The sequence below is a fragment of the Muscardinus avellanarius genome (genome assembly GCF_963383645.1).
Source record: "Muscardinus avellanarius genome assembly, chromosome: 4".
NCBI lineage: Eukaryota > Metazoa > Chordata > Mammalia > Rodentia > Gliridae > Muscardinus > Muscardinus avellanarius.
In genome coordinates this window covers 127,050,533-127,072,494 of record NC_137789.1, presented here as the reverse complement: position 1 = coordinate 127,072,494, position 21,962 = coordinate 127,050,533, and the positions used below count along the sequence as shown (strand labels likewise).

The 21,962-nt window shown below is 42.2% G+C and overlaps 1 protein-coding gene across 3 annotated transcripts in view; it reads right to left on the bottom strand.

The window, feature by feature from the left end:
* LGI1 (leucine rich glioma inactivated 1) overlaps positions 1-20,919 on the bottom strand; it is a gene marked incomplete at both ends in the record, with an annotated part of 40,535 nt that extends 19,616 nt beyond the window's left edge. The window contains 4 exons of one of the 3 annotated variants that reach the window (XM_080693786.1): positions 1,464-1,535; positions 1,634-1,705; positions 19,946-20,017; positions 20,456-20,919. In XM_080693786.1, coding sequence (XP_080549912.1) covers positions 1,464-1,535; positions 1,634-1,705; positions 19,946-20,017; positions 20,456-20,670 — 431 coding nt within the window. The remainder of the gene's footprint in view (positions 1-1,463; positions 1,536-1,633; positions 1,706-19,945; positions 20,018-20,455) is intronic. The other 2 variants (XM_080693788.1, XM_080693787.1) reach the window with 2 other exon arrangements.
* Positions 20,920-21,962: the final 1,043 nt, after the last annotated feature.

Genomic DNA, 21,962 nt, shown 5'->3' with positions numbered 1-21,962 from the left:
TGTTGGAGGTGACAAAAGAGGACCAAGTGGACAAACTAGGAAGCTGACTTTAAGGACAGGCTTGTCTGTCTGCTTTGTCCTCTGCTGCCTCCTGAGGCCTAGAACACAGATAAGACTGGGACGCTGTGAGGGAACAGGGAAAGCCCGACAGTGACGATGACCATGGGTCTCTTGCACGTAGATCTAACACTAACAAGACATGTCGTAGGCACTTGAGAATCGGTCACTGAGTGGATGCATGGCCAGTGCATTCAACTGAGTCCACACTCTTATACTCAACTGCACAGCCAATGGGTTCGCCCGGCAAAAGTCACGTTCCAGATTCCATTTCCTTGCCTCTGACATGGGACTGTTGTGCCTATTTGCAGGATTATTGACAGGATTAAATGGAAGTTGTAATGTATGAAGACCAACATAGAAAAATGTTAGTGCTTCTTCACCCATGATCTCTTCTAGTCTCTTTAACAACATAACTGTGGCCGGGCGTGGTGGCACACGCTTGTAATCCCCGCGCTTGGGAGGCTGAGACAGGAGGATCGCACGGGTTCGAAGCCAGCCTCAGCTACTTAGTGAGGCTCTCGGCAACTTAGTGAGACCCTGTTTCCAAATAAAATATAAAATGAGTCTGGAAGTATAGCCCGGAGGTAGAAAGCCTCTGGGTTCCACCCCCAGTACCACACACACACAAAAAAAACCCTGTTTATATGTGTGAATGTGAGAGAGAGAGAGTGTATGTGTGTGTATAGATGGCTGGAGAAGCTAGAAGAACCAAGTTGTATGGTTTTTCTAGTTTGGGGTTCCTCAGCCTGCCCGAGTTTTCCCACTCTGCCATGTTAGCCTAGATAATTCTTGGCTGCTGGGGACTGTCCCCCACTGTAGATTGTTTAGGCCAACTCTGCCTTCTACCCACTAAGTGCCAGTTTCATCTTCTCACTGTGACAAACAAGCACGTCTCTAGACATTGCTAAATGTTCCCTGGGAGAGAAAATTACCCCGTCAAGAATGACCGCAGTAGATCTAATCACCCACTGAATAACTGCGTGCCTCATTTATAAACAGGGACCGTGCAGACATTGCCTGTGTATGTATTTGGTTTAAATGTACATAAAGACGGGGCTTATACAGGAAAAGAAAAACAGCTAATATAAAATTAAAGTACATAGTCTGCCCATAATTATCCATGAGGTGAGTAATGATGTAGACAATAAAGAAGTTATTTTAGTCATATAATTTCCCTGCACTAGATTACTTTTCCAATTATGGTCGATTTAGGCTAAAAATATTAACTGTAATCAATTTCCTGAGCACATGCTGACAGATGAGAGAGAAAGTACATGTGGAGAGAAGTCCTTTGAACTCTCGAGCTTTCCTGGGCACTCGTGAGTGAGCGCTTGAAATAGGTGATCAGATGGCACTGCCCACTGGCAAACTTATAAAACAGTAACAGCCATATTCATACTTACAGGTGAATTAAAGACTTTAGTCCCCGGAAAGTGTGTCTTGAAATGGACTTGATGTTGTTGTTCTCTATGAATCTGCAATAGGTTATGATATTTGGGGTCAGACAGCTGTAGGAACTTGAGAACACTCATCCCGAATCAGCTTTTGACAAAACATACTGTTTTCTACTTACAAATACTCTAAATGTGGCAGACCAATAAAAGCATCATCACTGATCACATCAAAGGAGTTCGATGTGAATAACCTGCCCGGAAAAAGTATACAATGAAAACAGTTAGAGCATCAGGTTGTCCATCTCTGCTGCAGTTATGACTCGGAGAAACAAGTGGGGTTTGCATACAGAGAAATGTCTGTGTATCTGTCTTTTTTTTTTTTTTTTAATTTCTGGTGCTGAGGATTGGATCCGGGCATTCTACCTCTGAGCTACACCTCCAGCCACATTTAATTTTTTTTTTTTTTTTTGAAACAGAGTCTTGCTAGGTTGCTGAGAGTCTTGATAAATTGCTAAGGCTGCTCTCCAACCTGCAATCCTTCTATCTCTGCCTCCCAAGAACTGGAATTACAGGCCTGTGCACCACGCTCGCTGGATATCTGTCTTCATGTTACCTAGGTCATCTTTGTACTCTTTCTTACTCCTAATTACCTTCTCATCAAATGCTCACCAAGGGGCAGGGGAGTGTGCCCCACCCCTCACAATGGCGACTGTCACAGGCCCTGGGTAACATTCTGAGGAGCAGAGCCAAATATGACAGCGGGTGCAGCCAAGTCCACATTTTGCACATTTCCATGACAAATACACTAACAATCTGTTCCATTTTGATCTGAAAACCTCTGGAACATTCTGACAGGCCAAAACAATGGTACTTTGGGGTTTTAATCTTGTGAAATCTAGAAAAATTTAGCTCCATGCCTAGCAGTACTGTGATAACTTAGAGCAGACAGGTTCTTGACACCGGCTTGACAAATATCATTTGACCTTTGAAAGATAGGATGGACTCAAGATGGAAAATGGTGAGGCTTAGGAAGCGTCTTAGGAGATTCGTTTTATCACTAAATAGCTGAAAATCATGCTTTCACTTGGATGAAGTTATTTTCTCAAAAGCCACAGGGATCTGGGTTCAAAATTACTGATGACAATGGTCCCCAGCCCACTGTCCCCACACTGTGTACTCTTTGGAGAACTTGCCAGCTTTCTGGAAAGGCTTAAAAGAGATACTTTTAGGCCAATTAGTAGAATTGTGTACAATATAATAGAATATCTAATACTTATTTGGGTAGCATGCTCTGTGATTTTTGCTTTTGACGTTTAGAGATTAAAAATAATTGCCACTAACTTCGCTAAATGACTTTACCCCAGAGCCTGTTCACTGAGGGGATTAAAATTAGGAGATCTCACTTTCTGAACATTTGTGAGTAATTTTATTTGACATATGGGATGGCTTCAAAATATCCAGAGGAAGCTGGGCAATGGAGTGCACACTTGTAATATCAGTAATTGGGAGCTGAGACAGGAGGATTACAGGTTTAAGGCCAGCCTCAGCATATTATCAAGGACTTCAGCAACTTAGTGAGACCTGTTTCAAAATAAAAAAAAAAATCAAATAGGGCTGATATAGCTCAGAGGTAGAATGCCCCTGGGTTCAATGCTAATTACTGCAAGTAATAATAATAATAATAATAATAATAATAATAACAATAATAATAATAAATATAATGATAATAATCAGAGGAAGGGGACAGCAGGAGGTTAGAAATAGATTGGGCATGTGTTGATAATTTTTAAAGCTGGAAAAATTTTGCTATTATCTCTATTTTCATATATACATGAAATTTTCCATTAAAATGGGAAGAGGGAGAGAATGAACTAAACAAAATGCGGTGATCGCTTGCATTTCTTCCTAAACTATCGGTCCTGGAGTGGTATCGGATTCCCTTCTAGCCCTTCTCTCCTCCAGCATCACAGCTTTGTAGACAAGCAATGCAGTAGGCTCTAAAAACCCCGAAGAATTAGATATATATGAAAGTCCACAGTTATTAAAAGAAATTATAAGGTTTCTGACTTCTATCGCAATTTGGGTAACTGTCTCTTCTTACTTGAGGTTCTGGAAAATAGGCTACTCAGCCTTAACTCAAGGCCCTCCATAGCCTGTCTGGTAAGCTAACAGGCAAAGGCTGTCGCAGGCTCTGTTTTCTGGTTTTGTTTCATTCTGTACAGCAGCAGCAGGGACAGAGAGAATGGAAGGAAACAGAAACAGGGATGCAGAAGCGCCTCCCACGCTCAGTGGTTTTTAGACTCCCCTGTGGTTGACCGGGAATTTCCTCATCGCACTCCAAGTCCCCAGAAGACTCGGTTGTCATCGCTGGTTCCCCCTATGTTAAATTGGATCAAAGACGGCAGGGAACGGATGTGAGTGGGCATAACTTGCCCGTGCGTGATAAGGAAATGAGAGAGAGGTTTTCCATCAGGATTTTGGACTGGTCGTCCACTGTTTACCCCTGGTACCTGTGACTGTGTCTATCTCATAGTGGGTCTTGAACAAATATTTGTTGAACAAAGAGAAATTCACTTTACATTACATTCAGATCATCACTAGATTACTAGACTGAATGTTCCTTACAGCACGGACTTACCCTTATTTGTTTTTCTGTCCCCAGCTCGGAGCACAGTTCCTGGTTGAAAAATGTTTGTTGAACTAGATTTCAAACTAAAACCTCTGGCTAATAGTATGATGTACATGTAAAAAATGGATAAATATTTGAGGTAAAGAAGGCGGGATGCATCCTATATGACTGCACTTACATTAAGAACAAAAACTAGTAAAGCTAATTTATGCTGGAAGAAGTCAAGGTAGAGGTAATACTCGGTGGCCAGTTCTAACTGGAAGGGAGCACCAAGGTGTCTTTGGATAAGGATAATGCTTGGAAATTTTTTACCTGGGTGCTGGTTACAAGGGTGTAAACATATATATGTGTTAATATATACGATATGAGCGCTTTTCTTTATGTAGATTATATTTCAGTTAAACAGTTTCTTATTAGAGTTTTAAAACTTTCTGGATAACCAAGCATGGTGGTGCATGCCTTTAATCCCAGTACTTAGGAAGCTGAGACAGAAAGATCACAGGTTCAAGGACAACCTCAGCAAATAGTGAGATACTCAGCAATTTAGCAAGACCCTGCTTCAAAAAAAATAGCCAGGTGTGGTGGCTCACACTTGTAATTCCAGCATTACATTGGGAGGCTGAGACACGAGGCTCACGCAGGTTTGAAGCCAGCCTCAGCTACTTAGTGAGGCCCTTTGCAACTTATTGAGACCCTGTTTCAAAATAAAGAATAAAAATAGGAATGGGGGTGTAGCTCAGAGGAAGAATGACCCTGGGTTCCATTCCCAGTACCGCAATAAATAAATAAATAAATAGGCCTGAAAGTGTTTCTCAGAGATATAAAGCACCTGGGTTTAATCCCCAGTATTCTCTCTCTCTCTCTCTCTCTCTCTCTCTCTCTCTCTCCCTCTCCTCTCTCTCTCCTCTCTCTCTTGCTACAATAATAATGAATACCACAATCCTTTAATTCTCAATTAAATGGTACGTCTTTGTTATTATCATTATTATTATTATTATTATTATTATTATTATTATTATTTAATGTGATGCTGGGAATTAAACCCAGAAAAGACCTGCCATTCTAGGCAAATACTATTCCATTGAGCTAAAATTACACATGTATTCTAAATATAATTGAGTGAGCTTTTAATTTTATAACCCTATACTACTTTAAGATTCATATATGTCTTATCAAGAGGTTAAAATTCCGATCCTTAATTTTTGTGTGTCTGTGTGTGGCACTGGTGGTAGAACCCAGGTGGAACTCAGGTGCTTTCTACCTCCAGGCTATACTCCCAGCCCTATTTTATACTTTATTTGGAAACAGGGTCTCACTAAGTTGCTGAAAGCCTCACTAAGTAGCTGAGGCTGGCTTCAAAACTGCGTGATCCTCCTGTCTTAGCCTCTCAAGCGTGGGGATTACAAGCGTGCGCCATCATGCCCGGCTCCTGATCCTTAATTTTTTAATGGATTCCTAGAAATAATGTTTGATCTTAGTATTATGAATTGTGATTGAACTAGATTATGTTCAAGTATCCTACAGTCTCTGTTAGGGAAATGGTCTCTACCAGACCCCAAGTTCCCACACACCAGACCTGGGGCAGGCCAGGGTGGCTGTGTTTTATACTACACAATCTCTATCCCTTCCAATGGATGCTCATTGACCACTCCTCTAGAGTAGCCAGTCCCTAGGTTGGGTAGCAGCTAATGACCCAAGTAACCTGGCTTATAAAGGTGAGCGAATACTTTTCTCGAGGATGTGGAATTGGCAAGCTGAAAAATGGAGCCAGCCCGCAGAGAAGCTGAAGGAGAAAGGATGCCCTGGGGCTGAGTCAGATCTGTACCGGCAAGAGGTGTGTGCAAGGAACTCTTGGGAGAGAGCGGATGTGAAGGAGAACTCACAAAGGTGAGTATGTTGAGGGCTGGTTGGGGAGATGCCTAAACCAGCGCTTCTCATCCTCACTTGCACTTGGAATCAGGGAGCTTTAAAAATGCTAGCACCTGATTCCACCCTCAAGGATTTGGGTTCAGTGCTATACCTAGAGTGTGGACTAGGCTGTTGAAAAGCTCTTTTTCTTTATCCCATTACATTTTCACTTTGAAACATACTATAAATTGTAGTATTTCTTCTGTTTGGTGTTTATTCAGCTCTACCAATGAACACTCTACCCCCCAAAATTAATTTCTTGTTTTTTTTCTCTGATGGATCCCAAGTGCTCAAAACCATGTTTAGCACAGAGTAGGTACTCAATAAATATTTATTGAATGTAAAAATGAAAGATAGAAAAGGGTTATGGGAGAAGTGGGATTGTTTTTTCTCTTACAAGCAAGAGAATGTATGTTTCCTTATTGGGAGGGAAATTTAGAAAGACTGTATATATCAGCCATCAGTTCTGAGCAGGCGCTAGCTCTGATTACTCTTGTCTTCACAACACCCTGCATTCCATAGCCTCCTGCCTGGATTATCTCATTTAGTCTTTGGGACAACTCTGAAAGTGGCAGAGCCAGGGTGGCTGTGTGACAGGAGGGAGCTGAGGCCAGAGGGTGACTAAAGACTTTTTCAGGGTCACAAGGCCTAGGACCCTTGAGCATAACACCTGGGTCACATAATGATTTAATGTCCATATTTTGGTGAACAGCCATAAAGACACTGCCCTGCTCAGCTCATATGAATTAAAGGGATACAAATGAACAATTATCCTTTTTAAAGGAATTAATTAATCAATGTAAGTAGTCTCAAAATCGCATCAAGATTATATCAATCTGCATTTTTAAAGTAAAATATTTAAAAAATCTGAATGTAGTTTGAATGCAGTATTCTGTTAGCATAACATACGCTCATTGTAGAAATTCTGGAAACTACAGAAAAAGTTAAAGAGTAAAATAAAGAGCATCATTGTCATACTACCCACAGATACTGATATGAATACACATAAAACATTGTGATACATACATGCGTGTATTTATAAGGTTGAGATAATTTTATGTTGTTTTGTGTCCTTTTCATTAGCTTATTTTATCATGAACAATTTCCATGAAAATTTCTCAAAAATAACATTTAGCATATCACTTTAGATTATAAATATATCACAATTTAACTTTTACATTGCTGGTTTCCAATTTTTTTCCATATCTACCCTCATAGAAAAATATTTTTCTCGTCTCTATTTCTTTAGGGTAGACTTAAGATAGATTTCAGAAAGTAGCACTATTAGATTAGAGATGTTTTTTAAGTCTCTAGTCCTTTATTGTTAACTTCATCAAATTACATGTCCAGCTCTGAGTATGGAAATGACTATCATTTTGTTTGTTTGTTTGTTTGTGGATCTGGGGATAGAACCTGGGACCTTGTGCATGCTAGGCAAAAGCTTTACCATTGAGCTATATCTCCAGCACTCATTTTTGCTTTTTTTTCCCCCTATGAAATCATGACCTCTGTAGTAGAACTGACTTTTATGTATAAGGTGAGGTAAGATTATGCCTTGATTCTTTCCTAAATATCTAGTCAAATATACTCAAAGCTTTTTAGAGACTAATTAATATCTTCCTCACTTGTGAATGTTGCATCGTTCAAATGGATGCTGCTTTAAGGGGTTTTTCTAAGGATCAAATCTTGGGTTTATTTGTTATTCCCACTGCTTCTTAATCCATTACTTCATTTTTTATTAATGTTGATTTTATCCTGATTTTCTTAGAATATATATTGAGTTTAATACTCAAATCATATTTTTATTCTTTCTGGATTAAAAAAGCTTATGAAATGTGACTTTACCTCTTTGTAAAGCATCTGGAAAGTTGTGATATGTAATAAACTTTTAAAATTGCACATTTGATTTCAGCTATCATTCAGAATAATATTCTTTATTTTTCCTGATCCTAGAGGTCTAATCCAGGGCCTCACACCCCTATGCAAGATATATCCCCAGCCCTAGAATAATATCCTTATGTTGCCTGCTGATGATAATGTTTTTTAAAAGTTTCCATAATTATATTCTTAATATTGTGACCAGAGGATAGGACTTGTAAAACATTACTCTCTCCAGCTGCCTACATCTAACTGTGTGGAGGGGTGGATCCCATCTCTTTGTCAGTTATAACAGTTTAACAATAAACCCCAAAGTTAGGGGGGTTCCTGGTTAGAAGAGAGCCAGGGCCAGTAGCATGTACTAGAAAGAAGAGTGGGCCACATGATTTTCATGGAACTTAGAATTCAAAGGGAGCCCAGTGTCAGCAAGAGAGAAGCAGATGAGGGAGCAGAGCCTCTAAGAAGGAGAAACTGGCTGCAGGGGCTCGTGGATGAGACGGTCCCAAGGGCCGCTGAGTAGCTAGAGGCGGGGCTCCCTAAGAGCTCAAGAAGTGGGCAGGCACGTGTGTTAGTGTCGAGCCTGGTGGGCCCTGCAATGGTTTCTTGTCCTGGCTTCTCACCTCCTCCCGGGGCCAGGGAAGGGCTTGAGTCTTAATTCATTTGGCTGTAAATCTTCTGTGTGGCCTAGAGCTGCCTCTTCTCTCTCTACTGTAAACAGAGGGGGCTAGACTAGATAATTCTGAGGTCTCTTTTAGCTCTAAAGATGTCAAATTTAGGCTTGGGGCACTGCAGACTTCATTCACGGAAGGGTAGGCCTGGGATGCCGGGGTGGGAGCAAGGAATCTGGTCTGCAGATGGCTGAATGGTGGGGGAGTGCCATCCCTGCTGAGGTGATCCTCGATCATCTCAGACCAGGCTGCTCATCTGGCCCCGGGCCAGGGCCCCTGGCTCTAATGACATCCACTCCTTCAGACCCTCTCCGGGTCACCTGTAACATCTTGACTTCCATCAGGTTTGTCACTGGCCCATGAAAGGCCTGCATCCCATCTTCCACCCAGAGCAGGTCCTCCTGGCTATGGGAGGGAGATGATTTGGGAGGCTGCCCCTCAACTTCCCCCTCTGGAAAACTACTCTGCATGAATAAGAGTGGACAGCTAGCATCTGTGTTTTGCTGGGAGACTGCACTGACTGGACATGGAGCAGGGAATTGGTTCTCAAAGCTTGTGGTTGCTACTGATTACTGTATGGTAACTCATCAAGTAGGTGAATCTATTATAATGACAAGAAGACTTCCTGGATGAGTCTACGAATTCTACAAGACAGTTCAGGAGCATGTCTTCGGTGTTTCTGTCAAAGAAGCTAAGAGCACGGTTATGAAATATCAGAGTTAGAAGAGCCTTAGAGCTTAGCAAAGAACCTTAGATGTATGGCTAAGGAAACCCAGGTCCAGTGAGGTCATCAACTGCTCAGTAAGACATTAAAGGACATCCACCAGGATATTAGGCAGCCATGGGCAGTGTATATAAACACCTACGTGCACATGCCCATGTTCCTACGGGTCGAGTATATGTATATATCAATGAGAAAGCATAAAGTGCACAGCTAGTCAGGCATGATGGCCTACACCCGTAATTCTAGTACCGGAGGATCACAGGTTCCAGCACAGTCTCAGCAATGTAGCAAAACGTTCCGCAACCTAGAGAGACCCTATTTCAAAACAAAAATAAAAAGGGCTGGGGATAGCCGGGCGTGGTGGCGCACGCTTGTAATCCCCGCTCTTGGGAGGCTGAGACAGGAGGATCGCGCAGGTTTGAAGCCAGCCTCAGCTACTAAGTGAGGTTTTCAGCAACTTAGTGAGACCTGTTTCCAAATAAAATATAAAAATAGGTCTGGAAGTATAGCCCGGAGGTAGAAAGCCTCTGGGTTCCACCCCCAGTACCACACACACATACACACACACACACACACACACACACACACACACACACACACACAAAGGCTGGGAATGTAGCTCAAAGGTAGAATGCCCCTGAGTTCAAACTCCAGTATCAAAAAAGAAAAGCAAAAAATAAATAAATAAATAAATAAATAAATAAAAATCACAGTTTATAGCAGTTGGGAAATATGGGACCATACCTTGGGGAGTTTGCCAAATTATTCAGAGTTGACCTTGCCTAAAGAATTCAGACCCTCTTGGTGTTTCCAGCGTTCTCCTTCCTCAAAAGAAGAAGGCTGGCTCAATGATAATTAATAATAGACCGATGATTCACTTGAGTTAAATGCACATATTCTAAGTGCATGTGCCATGTGAGTAATTTACATGTGAATATTTTTAAATATGCTCTTAAGACAAGAAAGCATTAGAATGGGAAGCATCATACAAGAGTGTGTTATTTGACAGCTATTTTTGACTCTCATCCTTGAAAAACATTTTCAATATAGTTCAGCTGATCCTTTTAAGTAGACTACCACCTCTTCAATCTGGATCGATTGAAAATAGCCTTAATTTGGCTTCACAGAAATCTCATGTACTTGAGCCATGTAGTCTAACTCTTCTTTTTACAGGCAAGAAATCCGAGGCCAACAGAGGTGACGTGACTTGGTCAAGGTCACTTCTTTTGTCAGTGTTGGGCCAGGATTAGGATGTGGGTTTGACATTTGCAGGGACTCCGTTGGCATGGCCCCACCTTTGGTTTTATAGTCCATCGCTTCTCATTAGTAAAAACTCTTCCTTTCCAGGAGTTAGCACAAATAGCCAACACTCCCCCTCCCCATGTTATTTATAGACAAGGCATTTCTTATCCTGAAATATCAAAGAGAGGGACTGAAATTTTATCTAAAGGCTATTCTGTGCCGGGCCTCGTCCTTAGCAGCCTGGCATCTCATTTTCATCCTCAAAGGGATATTATAATGTAGGTTTTTTATCTTTTTTACTTAAAACATAACGAAGCCAGGCATGGTGGCACCTGCCCGCCTGTAATTCCAGTACTTGGAATTACAATGACTGAGACTGGAGGATCACAGTTTTGAGGACAGCCTCAGCAATTTAATGAGACCCCATTTTAATAAAATAAAGTAAAATAAAATAAAACAGGACTGGGGTATAGCTCAGAGGTAGAATGCCCTTGGGCTCAATTCTTATGTGGCAGCCTGGGATCACAGGCTCCGCGGGCTCTTTCCATCGGGGCTGCTTAATGGCCATGAGCAGCCTTCTCATTTTAGTTACCTCAGCTCTTGCCCAGTATCTGCTGCAAACTCGGAACAGCCTAGCCTGAATTTCCCAGAATGTGTTCTCTGAATACATGATCTTCGAGGGGTGAGAAGTTTAAAGAAGAAAACATGGCAGATAGGTTTAGGAAGAGTGGGTTGAAGAAGCTAGTGAGGGTTCTGAACTACGCAGGTCTTTTCTGTCCTTGAGTCAACGGAGTCTCTTAGAAAAGGAATTAAATGTATGCAGGTTCTCCATTTTTTTGACAATGGAATCCTTGGATCATTGAACTCTAACACAAAATTAATAGTCTACGGCACATAACCAGGTCAAGGCTGGTTTCCACTTAGGAAATACTTACAAGGAAACTTGCTTCAACTAAACACAGTGAGCGTGTAATTTAAGCATAGATGTATTTTTGTTCCCTGTCGAGTGAGCTGCAAAAGATCATCTAATTATTCCCCAAGACAGAGCATCTCCTGGGAGGTCCCTGAAGGAGAGGTGTGTGCCATGCTGCTCGACAAGGTGGTAGCCCAGAGTTGAGGCCTGACACCTGGGTATCACGTCAGTGAATCCGCACCAACAAAACTGGACCAAGTTGTTCCTTCAAGAGACAGATGGTTTAATGTGTCCATGAGGATGGAATTCTTTCTATCCGCCTATGCTTGGGTGTCCAGCCTTTCTAGAACAAGGCGAGGTATGAAGAATATCACACGTGTGCATTTTCAAAGTATCTTTCATAGAACCGATAGTATATTAAGAAAACTGAAATCACTCTGAATAATTCCAGAGGTTTTTCTGTACTAAGGTGCATGGTGAGTAGCCAAGGGGGTATTGAAAGTGCAGCTTCCCTCATTTATCTGAGCATAGAACGCTATTCTTTCAGGAAAGTTGTTCCCCTGGGCACACGTTTAGAGGACACTGGTCTAAGGTGTAATTTTAAAGCAAATAAGCTCTTTTTCTTTTTCTCTTTTCTTTCTGTCTGTCTGTTTCTTGTTCTCTCTCTCTCTCTCTCTTTTCTTAAGCAAGGAGACCAGAGTTTACACATATAAATGAGATTTGAAGCCCAGGGAAACCAGATGTTCTTGCCAGCAACGCTGCCGCTCTTTCAAAGGGCTTTTGAAACCCCTTTTTAGTCATTGCCTCTAGGAACCAGGACACATTCCCCTGAATACCCTCTGTCAATGACCATGGCTGACCCTTTGAGAGGGGACTTGATTTGGGGAATGAAACTATGCAGAGTCAAGCACGCTAGTTCACACTCAGGAGGAAATAGGCGTAGTTAAAAGCGAGGACAATGGTTTGAACTCCACGCTGCTACTCGTGAGGAGACGACATTGAGTCTGCCTAGTCCCAGGACTCAGTGTTTCATCTGTAAACCGGGGATAATCATACACACTTCAAAAGGTATTGTGTCGATGAAATAAAAAATGAGATAAATAAAATACAAAATGACCAGTGTCCCTAGGCAAACCTTGCCTGGTCTTATTGCCATGGCTTGTAAATCGGCAGCAGAGATAGTTCTCAAAGAAGGATACAGAGATTCTAGACATAGAAACACAGTTGGGAAGAGCCTATGGCTCTTCACAAGGAATGCTTTGTAAGCTGAGAGTTATTTCTATGCATACATTTTAATTTGTCTCTTTTTGTTTTTGTTTTTGTTTTTTTGTGTGTGGTAATGGGGATGGAACTTAGAGGCATTGTACCTCCAACCTACATCCCCAGCCCTATTTTTTAGTCTTTTTATGTTTGAAACAGGGTTGCACTAAGTTGCGAAGGGCCTCGCTAAGTAGCTGAGGCTGTCTGGGAACTACCAACCACCATCCTCTAGTCTCAGCCTCCTGAATGCTGAAATTATAAGCGTGCGCCATCATGCCCGGATTGTCTGGTTATTTGTTTGTTTGATTGTTTGGTACTTGGGATTGAACCCCTATACCCCTAGTCCTTTTTATTTTTTTATTTTGAAATAGGGTCTTTTTAAGTTCCTGAGGCTGGCCTTGAACTTGTGATCTTTCCTGTCTCAGTCTCCCAGTACTGGAATTACAGGCATGCATCACCACATCCGGCCTAGCTTTGTTTTGAGATTCATTGCTTTTAAATTCCATTTTACACAGGCAAACACCTGCCATCTTGCTTTGTAAATGGTCCAAGCAATTCCTTTCCAATTCTTGCCCCATGAAGGGTACTGACTTTGTTTTTATCATGAGCCACCATAGCAAGGACCTAGGAAGGTCCTTTTGGACTGTAAGAGATTGAAAACTACCTTATTATTTTATCAATAATCTTAAAACAGCCAATTCTATATTATGAGGCCTTTTCAATTACCAATCTAATTTACTGATTTGTTAGGATCAGTATAATAATTTTTGTCCTCTTTAACAAGCTAATTTTATATTATATTAAAGTAACTCTGTAGAATAAAATGACACAATAGAATTTTAAGATAGGAAGAGAACTTAGATATAATAGCATGTAAAGTTCCCCAAATGTCAATTGATGCATTGTTTGGTCTTTATCCTGCTTAAAAATCTGCTCCTAGCTGGGCATGGTGGTGACATCTGTAATCCTAGTACTTAGGAGGCTGAGACAAGAGGGTCACGGGTTCAAGGCCAGCCTTAGAAACTTAGCAAGACCTTCAGCAACAGAGCAAGAACCTGTTTCAAGATAAGAAATAAAAAAGTACTGGGGTTGCAGTTCAGAGGTAGAATGTCCCTGGGTTCAATGCCTAGTAAACAAAACAAAACAAAACAAAAACTGGGCATTGTGGAGCATGCCTATAATCCCAGTACTGAGACAAGAGGATCACAAGTTCAAGACCAGCCACGGAAACTTGGTGAAACTCTCACCAATCTAGTGAGACCCTGTTTCAAAACAAAAAGTAAAAAGGGCTGGGGGTGTAGTTTGGAAGTGCAGTGCCCCTGAGTTCAATCTTTAGTACTACAAAAATAAAATAATCTGCTTACTCAGTTCTGCCTTCTCCTGGAAATTCAAAAGATCATGGTCTCCTGTCTCTGTACCATATTCTCATCAGCAATAATCAGCTGGAGCCCAGGATGCCATTTTTAGATACAATCTATCTGCTCTGGTTTACCTCAGTCACCACTAATCCCTGTTGTATCATACCCAGCTTCTTTCTTTTTTTATTTTACCACCCCCAAACCCATTAGCATTTGAGTTTGAAAACCATAATTTATTCCATCTGGTATTTTATGCATATAAAAGCCAAGGCCCAGTGATATTATATGACCCACCAAAGGTTGCACAGCCCATTAGTGGCCAAACTGGAATTTAAACCCATGTGTCCTGACTTCAGGTTCAGGCCTCTTCCCATGTGTCCTGACTTCAGGTTCAGGCCTCTTCCCACTCCAGCAGAGGACCATTCATCTAAAGACTAGCTGTACAAAATAGGCCATGTTTTTACAAAATATGGTGCCAGTTATTTTATTCATGAGGAAAAAGTGAGAGGATTACAATCTTTTTTTTTTTTTTTTTCCAGTACTGGGGATGGAACCCAGGGGCATTCTACCTCTGAGCTATATTCCAGCCTTTTTTTTTATTCTTTATTTTGAAACAGGGTCTCACTGAGTTGCAAGGGCCTCACTAAGTAGCTGAGGACCCGAACCTGGGTCCTCCCGTCTCAGCCTCCCAAGTACTGCGATTAGAAGCATGCACTGCCACGCCCGGTTATTACTTTTTTTTTTTTTTTTTTTTTGTCAATAGCTTGTGTTTACTGTAAGAAGTATTTGAAGGGAAGATTTCTTAGCAAGGTCTGATAGAGACCTGTATGTAGAAGCACAAAACTTTAAAGCTGAGACTGTTGGCAAACTCAGGGTATACAATCAGACACTAATCTAATGTTATGGTAGTTCAAACGAAAGTACCTTTCAGCTACTTTAATAAAAGCTAATGTTTATGGAGTTACGGGAACTGTATTGTCCATGTGTTGCTTTGTTTAATCCTGACTGTAATTCTGTGCAATAGGAACTGTGGTTATTCCCCATTTTGTACACACAGATATTAAAACTCAGCTAAGCTGGACCCATGTTCTTGGCTACTTGCCACGTTGCCAGCTCACCAGGGACACTGTGTTGGCCTCGTAGCTGATGGTATAAAGCCCCCACCACCATCCTGACTAGGACTCTCTTAGTCACACTAAGAGCTTAAGAGGCCAAATGTGAAATCAGGGTGGGGAAAAGGAGAGAAGTTCAAGAGGCAGCTCTCAGCAGAGGTCGAATGCTTTACCATGACGTTCTGGAACTCTGTGCTGAAGAAGTTTGAAGTAATAACTTCATAAATAAATCTATCTTTGCATTTTGGGGGTTCAGTTCACTTTCCAGACCTCTACCCCTTTAGTCCATGTGAAATCAGATAGGATGTACCAAAATAAGAGAGAGTGTAAAAAATGATCAAGGCTTTCTACTGCTAGTAAAAGAGAAGTAGTGTGTGTGTGTGTGTGTGTGTGTGCGTGTGTGTGTGTGTGCGCGCACACGTGCATGTGTGTGTGTGTGTGTTTCTGGGGATTGAAATCAAAAGCATTTTACCTCCAAGTTACACTCCCAGCCCTATTTCATTTTATTTTTATTTGAAAACAAAGTTTTGCTAGGTTGTTGAGAGCCTCACTAAGTTGCCGAGGCTAGCTTAGAACCTGCAGTCCTCCTGTCTCAGCCTCCCAAGTACCGAGATTACAGGCGTGCACTACCACACCAGCCTTACTTGTGGTTTTTAATTTCTTGTAGACTATGTGCTTATGTATTAGTTGTGGGTGAATTTTAAGAAATAATGCTACTTTCCCCCAAGAAAGATCAACCTGCATTTCAAACAAGACCAAATCTTATTGGAATAAATAGAATATTTTTTCTGGCCATAGCTATATTGAATTCTTATAGTTTAAAAAATATGGTACTAAAACTAACCCTGAGATTCACTCCCTGGAAAGAGAATGCTCTTAGGAGATGCAGGGGCTTATTTCATTCAAATATGTTATAAATGAATGGCGATGTGGCCACATTTGATGCCTGTAAATTTAAATCTTATTTCTGTCGTGAGCTTGCATCCTTGGGGACTTCAGTCTGTTTTGAGAAGGAACAGGGCTGAAATGTGTGAAAACACATTTCTCTAAATTGCATTCACGAAAAGTACCACTCCATCTCTAAGAGCAAACTAAAACGCATAATCCTTCTCATTGGTTATGTTTCAAAACTGGCCCCGTGAAAAACATAAATAAGGAAATGCATTTGCTTGGGAAAGGTTTCTTGTATTGGGATTTTTTAAATTAAAAAATATATAAATGAAAATAATTTTAAGTGTTTTGTACAACTAGTGTGATGAATTTTTATCAGATTATTTTTATTCTTTACTTTCTTCACAGTATGGGTTTTTGTTTTTCCTATTCTCCAGTGCAAACTGTCAGCTATGGCTTACCAAGATCTTTCCCCATGTAATTTGAGGCACTGAGTCTTATTTCCTCAGTACCCCAAGCTGACATTTCATTCCTCCTACAGAAGATCTAAAAAAGCATCGGGACCATAACAATCTTATCAGTTGTTAAGATGGATAAAAGGAACGGGACACTGCTTTTTCCTTTCCGATAACAGAGTAGGCAATCAACTGCCTTTGAACGTCAACCAAGCACAATGAATTCTGAATTTTATCTCTTTTTTAAAAAAATTTTTTGTGCTACAGAGGATTGAACCCGGGGTGGGGGGTGGAGGGTGCATACCTCTGAGATATATCTTAAGCTCTTTTAAAAATTTTTTAATTTTGAGCTGGGCGTGGTGGCGCACGCTTGTAATCCCCGCGCTTGGGAGGCAGAGACAGGAGGATCGCACAGGTTTGAAGCCAGCCGTGCGCGCTGGCTTAGGAGACCCTGTTTCCAAATAAAAATGTAAAAATAGGTCTGAGAGTGTAGCCTGGAGGTAGAAGGGCTTCCAGGAACCCCAGTACCACCAAAAAAAAAAAAAAAAAAAATTTAATTTTGAAACAAGGTCTCATTAAGTTACCACATGCTGGACTCAAACCTGTGTGACCGTCCTGTCTCAGTCTCCCAAGTACTAGGATTAGAGGAGCAAGTCACCACACCAGGCTAAAAATGTATCTCTTCACAGGATTCCATGGTCTGGTGCGTTTGGGGATCCATGGTCACAAATGCCATTACAATTTATGCCAATCCTAAACAATGACTGGTGGGAACTGGGCCTGGTCCAGCAGCTCCCCGCCAGGTCTTCCTGTTCCAGTGGCAGCCCACGGGGCTTTTGGGGCACCGGGTAGTCCCGTCCCACATAAGGACCCTTTCTGGCTGTGATCCACACGTTCCAACAATTGTCATGAATGGGTACAGTTCACATTTGGTGCTTATTATTTGTTTCCTACTCAATGAAAATGAGCTTATTCAACCTTTTCTTGAGAAGAGGATGAAACGGAGGGCAGTGGGCAGAAAGGAGGGAGAATGCAGTCCTTGGATCCCACCGGCCACCGCTAGAAGTCAACTCTGAGCCTGGGGAGCTTTGCATGAGGTCAGCATGGCAAAGTGCACCGGGTAGAAATGGGCCCACGTGTGTGATAGCCGAGCAGGTCCAGGGCACCATCCCTCGCCCTTCTGTCGTTTCTGAAACCTGAACTGCTTTTAGAAAGAAGGGCTGGAATGTTCCATAGGAACTCAGAGCATGGGGCGTAGGGGCATGGCACACACTCCGCGTGGGCTATTTAAAACCAGTGTCTTGGCTTCTCTCCGTGCTTCTAAATACGTGTAATCACATTACCCTGCAGCAGCCGGTAACTATTTCTATAACACTGTCCGGCATCTGTGCTTGTCGTGGCTGGTTCCACCCAACAAAAACAGTGGGGAGGTGGCAGCTGATTAGGTTGACTCGTTCAGGCTTTCCGTGTCACAGCTAAGGCCCCTCCAGTGTGTCAGAATATGGGCAGTGGTGTGACTGAGACTTCTTGAATTTTAAGGACGGATCCATGGAACTATCCTAGGGTGAAGGAGGTGCCTTAGCATGCCAAGAGGATGCTTCTTAAATGAGCCATTTACTTATTTAACCAATGGGCAACCTAAACGTGATTTATCACTTTCTCAGACACAGCAAATTCTTCTCTTAGGGAAGGGTCTCAGCATTAGGGACCTTGCCCCTTTCTGTGCTAAGTCAATCTATTTTGAATTTGTTTGATATGTTAACACTTGCCCTAATCACACTGCTGGCCATCAATCGAGCAGATAACCCCCTAAGGAATAATCTACTTAATTGTTAACCACTCAAAGACAGTAGCCAGAGGAAAGACTTTAGCCAACATTGTTACATAATGTCAAAACACCTGATCAAGTTTGTAAATTCAATGAGTCAAACCAGTGTGGGGATTTCATAAGACAAGCCAGTAGATTGAATGGCTTTTAGATTTATGCAAAATAAAAATATTTATAAAGCATGAAAGCATTTGCTATGTCCTATGCCAAGACTCCACCTACTTAAATCTTATTTGTCTCTGATAACCTTTCAAAGTTGGTGTATCAACTCCATTTTACAGACGGAGAGACTGAGGCTGAGTGAGATCCAGTAATTTGCACAAGACTGCATGTCCAGCCCCAGGCACGGTGGTATATGCCTGTAACACCAGTAGTTAGGGGACTGAGACTAGAGGATTACAGGTACAAGGACAGCCTTAGCAGTATAATGATACTCTCAGCAACCTAGCAAGACCCTGTTTTAAAGAAAAGAAGAAAAAAAAAAGCACCGAACGCCCATGGATCCAATTCCCAATACTACCAAAAAAAAAAAAAAAAAAAAAAAAAAAAAAAGACTACATGGTGCTAGAGAGTGGTGGGACAAGTTTAAACACACATGGGTCTCCAATTTCAATTCTATGCGGTGTTTACCTATGTATATATAATCTCAAACAGTTAATATGGCTAAGTAAAGCAAGACAACAAACCAAAAACAAAAACAAAAACAAAAAACCTAAAACAAGCAAAAAAACTCGGGTCCTAAATCACGCATTTAAGATACCCCAAACTCAGCAGATTGACAATTGACTAATTCTCCCTTGAAGCCCTCTAGCTACCATTGCAAGCATGCTGCCTGATACCAGAGCACCGGGAGACCCCTGACCCCCACGGGATGCTGGTCTAAGAACTAGAACTCCAATTGCCGAACATTAAACATCAGAACAAATTATACATGTTACGTTATGCCTGTAAAGAGTTCTGTTTCTTAGACAAATATTTTTTTTGAATATTCTTAAGGACAGACTGAATATGTGGCTCCCTTGCGGACAACTCAAAACATACAGCGAGGAATAATCCTTTGCAATATCCAATATTAATATTTTCTTTCCCTCCTTGTAAGGGGGCTGGTAATAAATTAGATGAGGTTAGAAAGCAGTCTCTCGAGAATTGACATTTTAAGGAATTACCTAGAAAGAATCAAGGATTTCCCCCCCCTACACATGGTAAATCAGAGTAGTAGCCTGCCCCAGATCCCCGAGAGACAACATCTTGAGTGCATATGTTATGCTGGGTTCTGTATTGACAAATGCGAAAACTCTGGGGCAGAATAACCAAAGTTCCCAAGTTAAAAATGAAAGTAAAATAGTGGAATGGAATTGGGATACTTATTGCAACATTCCAACTACTTCATAAATAGCCACTGAAGTGGACAACATTACAGGCGAGAAAATTTCCCATTGCAAGAATCAACCTGCACGGTGGGTATAAAGTTGCAAGCAAACCCTCTACCCCTCACTTTACTGACATGCTCTTTCTCTTCAGAAATATCATCACATGCAACAAAATCAATATCGAGCTCGTTTTACTAGAAGGCTTATCCAAATATATGCCATATTAAAAATAGTCAGGATATAAATATTTCTCACAAGAGCTGCAGCGATGGTGTGAATAAAAAGCTCCCTTCTGAGATTTCAGTAAAACCAGATCTCACAAAGGATCTGAAAGAAAACAAAACACACACACACAAAAACAGACAGACACACACAAAGGGACACACACACACACAGAACAAACCTTATGTTAATCCGGTTTAGCAGAACAGGCACGATTCTGACAGTATTTTATGAAGTAGGATACTCTTCCTTCCCAGATGAAGTAAGAGAGAAAGGAATCTGCTACAGGTTTCTCATAATAATAATGTTCAGGGCTCAGATGCGGGGAGGGGATACCTAAGCTTGTTCAGTAGCAGCTAATAATAAGAAAAAAAAATAATCAGGAATTCTAAATGCAGCGAAATGTTAGCACTGTCAAAAGGCCAAGCATGCAGGAGGAACCTCTCTTTCCATGCCCTTCTACCAAGACATACAAAGCCCCAAATACACCGGTTGGAATTTTTAAAATCATAAATTAGATATCAAAACGCTTACGGGCCTTACAATGAGATAACATCAGGAGGCACGGAGCGTGGGATGGATCTGGCATTCTCGCATAGAGCATTATCTTTGGTACAAGTACACACGGCAGGGCATTTTGGCTTCCCTGGTTTCTTCCCTTCGGTCAGCAAAAGCGCAGATAAGAGACACAGGAAATAAGCAATTCTTTTCAGGGGGATGTAGGCATTTCCCATCCTTTGGCTTCTTTCTGATTCCATGCAGCCGAAAAAATAGCCCCACACATGAACAGGGCTTCTGGAATTCACACGGTGATTTGTCTTGCTCTAAGAACAGATCACTCGGGAGACCACCCTTTTCCTCTGCCTCTGTATCTCTGCTTTCCAAGACGGGGACCTGCGGCTGATTCGTGAGCTGCTCCTCGCTCCAGCAGCGCTTGGGGAAAAGAGACCTGTGAGGTACTGTGAGAGGAGAGCAATCCAACTGCTGGAGGAAGAGCTGACTTGCATCACCAGCAAACACTGAGCGCAGACCAGCCTTCGAAGGCAAAGTGAAGTGATGTAACAGAAAATAAACAGCTTTCTGCTTTCACCGGGAGGCCCTTTAATTGTTACCAAAAATAGGGCGGCATTATGTCTTATTAGTGGGTGGGTGGGCGGGAGGGTGGGAGCAGTCATCTCGCATAGGACGTCGGCAATCTCGGGAACCTCTGGGAATTGGCTTTTCATGGAGCGAACAACCTAGCCAGAGAAACTAGCTTCAGAGCCAGCCCTGGCTGGGGGGTTGGGTGGAGGGGGGGATGAACTTAAATGAAACTCTTTCTGCAGCATTGGGCTAACACCGGCCACCTGGCTGATGGCATCGTTAAAAGACCAATAGGAACATATGGGGAACGGGACTCTGGGGGGATGGACGTGAGTAAATACTTTTTTGACACTGATGGACTGTCGTGAGTTATTGATTTCCACCCCCCCCCCCGCATAATCTAGTCTCTTTCCACAGCAGGGGTGGGGATGGGGGACAGACGCAGAGTCCCTCTGTGAATAACCCCCCTCCCCAAGTCCTCGCTTCTGACACCCCCTCTTCTTTGGCGGTAGCATCAGAATCCTGGAAGGGATTCCCTGCCAGCAGGAGGCAGCCAACTTCGGCTTCCTGGGGCTTTGAAAAAGGCCTGGCTCAGCCCAGTAGGCTGTGATGCGGTGGGGAGGCACCGGATTAAGAAACCTGGCTTTGCCCATCCCAGTTCTCCTGGGAAGTTGGCTGACTTTACAGTCTGTGAGATGGGGATGCTAGGATAGCTGTTCTGCTATTATTGTGAAAATTCGGTGAAAATGGTAGGCGTAAATGGCGTAAATGGGGAAAAAAGATGTACCCTTGGAAAAGGAAATACATTTAAAGAAGCGAAAATCAAGAGGCCCTGGCCTTGGGGTGGGGTCGTCCAGTCCAAGAGGGTGAGAGGACCCTTAGGAGGGAGGAAGAGGAGAGTGCAGGGCAGCCGTGCTTCACGCTGGCACAGCCTGCCTGGGATGTCCGATGTCAGCCATGGTTGTTT